Source organism: Populus euphratica, unplaced genomic scaffold (assembly GCF_000495115.2).
Source record: "Populus euphratica unplaced genomic scaffold, PopEup_1.0 scaffold135.1, whole genome shotgun sequence".
Classification (NCBI taxonomy): Eukaryota; Viridiplantae; Streptophyta; class Magnoliopsida; order Malpighiales; family Salicaceae; genus Populus; species Populus euphratica.
In genome coordinates, this window is record NW_011499965.1 from 21,898 (window position 1) to 29,122 (window position 7,225).

The 7,225-nt window shown below is 34.7% G+C and overlaps 1 protein-coding gene across 1 annotated transcript; it reads right to left on the reverse strand.

Moving 5' to 3' along the window:
* Positions 1-1,400: 1,400 nt before the first annotated feature.
* LOC105138901 (uncharacterized) lies at positions 1,401-2,434 on the reverse strand. Its single transcript, XM_011045133.1, has one exon. It carries the CDS (start codon positions 1,893-1,895, stop codon positions 1,464-1,466), a length of 432 nt encoding a protein of 143 aa, XP_011043435.1. The 5' UTR covers positions 1,896-2,434; the 3' UTR covers positions 1,401-1,463.
* Between the last annotated feature and the right edge of the window lie 4,791 nt (positions 2,435-7,225).

The window sequence follows — 7,225 nt, forward strand, 5'->3', positions numbered from 1 at the left end:
CTGCAGTTGCTCCTTCAGCTCCCTCAATTCTACTGACGTCATTCTATATGGTGCCATTGATATTGATTTAATACCCGTAACCAAATCAATACAAAACTCAATCTCCCTATATGGAGGCAATCCAGGTAAGTCATCGGGAAAGACATCGATAAACTCCCTGATTATAGGGACTTGGTCTAACTGAGGAACTTCTTTCTCTACATCCACTATATATGCTAAGTAACACTGTACCCCTTTTCGGGCCATTTTCCTCGAGATAACCGACAACATAATTGATGGAGACCCAATCTTATCTCCTTGAGATACCAACCCAACTTCTTTATCTAGATCAAACATTATTTTCTTATCCCAACAATTTACCGAAACCCTATGCTTTGCCAACCAATCGATTCCCAAAATTACATCAAAATCAACCATATCTAAGACATCTAAGTCTCCCATAAAGATCTTATCTCCAATCTCTATTTCACAATCCAGATACATATACTTCACCAATATTAATTCATCTAAGGGAGTGGAGACTGAAATTGGGATTTTAACAAGGTTGGTTGTTTATCTAACCTTATAGCAAAATATGGAGACACAAATGAATGAGTTGCACCCGTATCAAACAACACATTTGCTTTAAAAGATCAAACATGAAGAATACCTGAAACAACTATATTGGATGCCTGAGCATCCTGCTGAGTCAAGGCAAAAACTCTGGCATGCCCCTGACCCTATTGTATCTGACCTCTATCACCTGCACCCCGGCCTCTCTGACCACGACCACCAAAAACTCTACCCCATGAGCCATAGATTGGCTTGTCGATAGTGTTTGAATAGGATGCTGGACCGAAGCAGATAATCCTGATGTTGACAACTGTCTCCTCCGGTACTCCCTAATCCTATGACCTATCTGGCCATAATTAAAACAAGCCCAGTCCTTCTGTAACACTCTGCACTAGTATGACCTCCTTCACAGTGCTGACATGAAGAACTATCTCCAGGTGAAACAAATGAACTACGAGGTACAGTCTGAACTAAACTCTGAGTACCATTACTGCCACTCTGACCGCCCAAGCCACTAACTGACGGTCTCTGTCTAAACCTCCTCTGAACCCATGAGTCCTGACGGCCACTTCGTCCTTTAGATGGACCTGCACTCAATCCCTGTTGCCTAAAAGACTGACCCTTTCCTCTAGGCCTCTTAGACTGGCCTGCAGTCATATCCTCTAATTCTTGCGTCTCTATCAACCCGACGCTATCCATAGTTGAGGAGTAGGACAGAAACATCTGTGACACCATAACCATATACATAGAGGATTTAAGTTCTCTAATGAACCTCTTCACCCTCCACTCCTCAGTAGGTAGGAGATGTTCTGCATACCTAGACAGCTGAGTGAACTTCAGATCATCTCATCCACTGTCATGCTCCCTTGAGATAGCCTCTCAAACTCATAAAGTCGAGCATCCCTGACACTCTAAGGAAGAAACTTGTCTAAGAACATGGAGCTAAACTCTTTCCATGTCCACTGAGCCTCTACTAGCCTTGCTCTTTTCCTAGACTCAAACCAAGAGATTGCCACATCTCCTTCCAGCCTGAACGATGCCAAACTCACAGCTCGATGGTCTGTACATCTCAAAGCTTCACACCGTCGCCAAATATCATCTAGGAACCTCTGAGGATCTTTTGAATTGTCCATCCCAGTAAAAATAGGAGGTGCCAACTTCATGAAGTCATTCAACGACACATTAACTCCCTGAACAGTGTGGGATGTCGAGGTTACATCTCTATCCCTTCTTCTATCTCTCTCCATAGAAAACTTTATCCAGGTTCGCACAACCTGGCTAAGTTGTTGAAACTCTGTAACAGGCTCAGGGTCAGCAATCCCCACAATTGTTTCATCAACCATATCTTCCTCTTCTATCTCCTGAGGCTCTTCCTTCACTAGTGGAGGTACCTCCTCAACATGTTGAGGCACAGGTGCACCACGCCTCCTTCTCTGCCTTGCGGTTCTCAATCGCACAATTAGGACATCATCTTGATCATCATCTACTCTAATAGTATCAGCTATTCATCTTTTCCTCGGCATTTCCTAAAATAAAAGTTAGAGCACTTAAGTCATGCTAGAACAATAGCATGATAATTATCACAAAATTATAGGAAAGCATATTTATCACAAGGAAGAAGATATGCTTGATGAGAATTCAAAATTTCAAAACCAACAAACAAGACAATACGGATCCTAATGCTCCACTTATTATGAAATTAATTATACTATTGTTTCTTTAACCTAAAGCTCTGATACCAAGTTTGTCACGACCCGAATCCCGGATCCATGACCGGCACATAGACAAGGTCCCCTTCCAAGGTTCCATACCTATGTGAACCCAAACTTACATACAAACTTATCCTTTAACAAGTCAATCAGAGTTCAACACAGCAGTAACAACAAACTAATTTCATAATATAACTTAATTATCTTAATACAAGAGTTTTGGAGCAGTGACTAGACATAAAGAAAGGTACAAATTACAATCAAAAGAGCAGGTTCTGAAGGTCCAACAAAAGTGACCTGCTATAAGCCTAAAAAGGATAAATAATGAGAGGGTGAGTTCAACAACTCAATGAGTAGATAACATTCAATATACACACACATGAGGTAATACAACAATGAGAAATATATATACAAGTATGGCTCTAGGTTTTTATAGAAAGGTTTATCAAATAGGTCATAACAAGAATATCATATGATAAAACTCGCCAGAAAATCAAAATGCAATGAGCATGAGGCTCCATACTGTGGGATGATCAGTCCACACACGTTGGTGACTCCCCCGACCAACTAGGGTTCAGATACGATGTGCACAAAGACTAACACTACCCTGTTAGCATGGGTATTCTGACTGACATACCATAGGTTTATAATCATAATCAAACAGACATATTAATATCTAAAGCATGTTTTATAATAATATATCTACTAAAGCATGTGAAGTATCAATAACTCCTTAACTAAAACATGTTTTATAATAATATATCTAATAATATAAGATACCTTTAATTTATGGTAAATGTTCATTTTAAATACAGGTCTACCACATAAATGAAAGGATTGATTGATGAATTTAAGAACTAAAATTAAAAGGACAAAGAGATGGTCAAACTTAGAAAAGAGATGTCGGTGCAATCCAAACCATAACACTGTTCAGTAATTGGGTCATATCTGGAGTTGTAGATCTCAGATTTAGGTCCACTTTATATGGATGGAAAGGTAAGACATAGGCCTACAACTTTCATAGAGCCGAAGATCTAAAAAGGCCATTTTCAAGTCCAAATTAAAGCAACAACAAAGAAGTCCGAATCTGTCTTCCAACTCGAGCACTGTTCAGTGTTTGGCCCATATCTGGAATTTTAGAAGTCCCAATTATCTAAATTTTTTACATAAGATAGCTGAGACAATTGCCTACAACTTTTATGTTTTCAAGTGGTTTCAATTTTGACGTTATCAATGATGTTTTGGGCAGACAAGAGAAGATAAGGATTGTCACCAAGTCAAGAGTTGGTCACCCACTCATCAATTAGTCATCAAATCAATAGTTCCCAATTTTGGCTTATAAAAGGAGGCATTTGCCATGCATTTAGGCATTTTGGTTTCCAGATCAAGATCATGCTCTTGCTTTCTCTTTTTGTATTTTTTATAATGTTTATGCTTTGTTTTCATTAATATCAAGTTTATGCCTTTCATTTCCTTTCATTTACTTAGCTAACTTTTATCTTATTTATGTTCTTATTTTGTTTATTTATTTTTCTTTCTTTCATTATGTCTAGCTAAGTTTATTATGTCAAGGTAAAAAGGTTACACTAATGGTGTAAGAATAAGTATAATGTAAACTTAATATGGACTTTAATGTTTGATACTAACATGTTTTGTATTTGTTATCTTGTTCACTCTTTAATACTTTGCTTGTTAAATGACTAATCTTGATTTATATTGTATAACACTTGGTACAACAAATGCTTGACACTTTCATAGCCCATACTATATGGTATAATCGACACCTGAGCTATGAAATGAACTTGATTTGTTGTTAACATAAGTTATAATTATGAATGCTTGACTAGATTTACATGTATTAGCATTAATTCAATAAGATGACTAATGTAATCATGTTAACAAGCTATAATCTGATTGAAACCTTCTTTGTGTGTTGTTTTCAATTGACTAATAAGAGTTTATACTATACTTGTTTGACATACCATTAGTGGATCCTCTAACCTTGACATTTTTTATTATCATTGTTAAATCTTTACGTTAATATTTCATCTCAAAGTTCTCATCTTCATCTTCTTCTTCTTCTTCTTCTTCTTTTTCTTTATTATTATTATTATTAGTACTATTATTATTATTATTATTATTATTATTATTATTATTATTGCTGTTATTACAATTATTATTATTGTTGTTGTTGTTGTTGTTATTGTTATTGTTATTGTTGTTGTATTATTGTTATTTATAATTTGTATAATTAACCTCCCTATGGTTCGATCCCGGTCTTGTCGGGTTATTTATTACTTCGACACTCCTGCACTTGGGAGAAGACATCAATCTTTTAGTCATGTCAGTGCTTCACATATGAAGATAGAAGAATTAGTTAAGAAAAATGATATTAATAAACCAATAAATAAGGAAAAGGCCATAAAATTCTTGAGACTAATGAAACGTGGTGAATATAATACAATTGATTAATTGAAAAATTCCCGAAACATATTTCCTTGCTCTCTTTTATCTTGAGCTTAGAGTCATGGAGGAAAGCATTACAGAAAGTCCTAAACAAAGCCTATGTTCCATAAGAAATTATATCATACTCGATAGAGCATCTAGTCTGAAGGATCTAAGATATGAATTAGTTGTGTTTCTCATGAAGAGTTAGGTTCAGAAGGAACAAGGCATAATAAGCTAGCTACTATTTATTACTGTAAAATACAAGGATTATATCATCGTAAAAGTTCTAATAGACAATGGTTCAACACTTACTGTGCTGCTTAGACACATTTTAGAGCATCTCCCAATCAAAACATCATATATAAGGCCTAGTAACATAATGATAGAGCATTCGACAGATCACCAACATAGGTATTGGGTGATATAGCATGACTTTGGATTCATTCTACAGGAGTTGTGGTGTCATCACTACAACCATAGTCAATGGGAGATTGATAATGTTTAAAACTAAAGAAATATTATCCCTAACCAAAAATGTGTTGGTTTTGTATGTTGAGGTATAGAAAAGCAAAGATGGGGATTTGCATATATTTGAGATCGTGAATGTCGAATTGGTTCTAGAGAATGCTGTGAGAAGTAAACTTGAGATCTCTAAAGCCATAAAAATTATCGCAAGATATTTGTTGAAATATAGGTTGCTAATGAGATATGGCCCAAGTACGGGGATGTTAGAAAGGGTTAATTACTTGAAAATGAATGATAAGGACTAATGATTTGGTTTAAGCTTTAAACTAGGAAGGAAAGACTATGAGACAGATATATAGAAAAAGCAAGATAAAAAAATTACTTGTATTAAAGGTCAAGACCTAAACGAGGAGGAAATGGATATTATGTATATTTGCAAGACCTTTCTTTATCTAGCTTGTGTGACAGAGCATGAAGATAAGATAAAGAAGTTAAACAAGATGCTTATTGACCTCTCTATTCACCATTTTTGGAGAAGAAAGAGATTGAAGGCTATGTTGACCACTTTAAGACTTGAGAAAATAACCTCTAAATCATGGTACTAACCTACCTAACTATGAATAGTTAAAAGGAGGCCTTGCCAATTAAAAAGCTAGTTCAATAGTGCATAGAAGGAACTAAGCAAATAGGCCTAAAAGATTTTGACAGTGTTTCTAAAGTAATGTTATCATTTTGTTTTCAGCAGTTATGGCTTAGGATTCTGAAAAGGAATATGTTTTTGTGATGATCCTTGTATGATTCTTTTCCTTTGATTAATGAGATTATGCGATTTTCATGCAATTATGTCTTGCTTTCTTCTTCTTCTTCTTCTTCTTCTTCTTCTTCTTCTTTTTCACATAAGCTTGTCCGTGCTCTATTTTGTTCATTCACTCATTAAACAGGCCTTTTTGTTTTAAGAATCTTGAAAGTGGGCCATCAATAAAAACACCAAACCATTGCATTGAGATTAATTAATCTAATTTTGGTGAAAAATCAATTTAATAAATGAAAAGAAATGGGAGAAGAATAATGTTAAAAAGTTTACTAAGCTAGTTGAATGGTAAAAAAAATACGATAAAACAAAATCAGGAAGAGCTGGAATTAGTAAATGTAGGATCTGAAAAGAATCAGAGAGAGTTAAAAGTTGGAACTATCACTTTAGCATAAGAGAAATGTAATTTAATTGAACTACTAAAGGAATATATCAATGTGTTTTTCGAGTCTTACATCGACATGCCTAACCTATATACAAACTATAGTTTTAAAACCCAGTCGAAATGGATCACCCAGGACCTGACTAATCCCAGACCGGATTTAAAAAAAAATAAGAAAAGTAAAAAAATCAGGTGATCTAGCTGACTTGACAGATTGACCTAGTGACCTGGTTGACCCAACATGACCCAGTAACAAACTCGGTTGCAACCCATTGATTATTTATTTATTTATTTTTAACTAAAACAACATTATTTTAATTTATAAAAAAAATTAGGGTTGACCTAAGAGACCCAATGATCCAAACAAAATCCGGTGGCTCGGGAAAACTTGTGACCTGGACCTTGGGCGAGGTCAACTACCGAGTTAGGTTTAAAAACTCTGATACAAACATTATTATAACCTAATTTTTGACAAACAAAAAAAAAAGAAAAGAATAAAAAAAATATTGAGGTTTGGGTTAAGGACAACATAAATGAAAGTCTTGAGGATTTAATCAGGGTGAAATTATAAGTTTTGGAGCCAATTTTGATAGAAAAGAGAAGATTTAATAAGATTGGAGACTTAATTAAACTTAAAATTAGTTTAATTAATAAAATTATGAGTTTAATTAAAAAAATTGATAAGTTTGAGGACTTAATTAATCTTTGATTTGGTTTAATTAATGATATCGAGAGTTTAATTGAAGAATGAATAAGTTTTTGGACTTAATTGAGCTTTGAATTAGTTTAATTAATGAAATTAGGGGTTTAATTGAAGAGATATAAAAATTTAGGGTCAATTTGGGTCCAAATTGACCC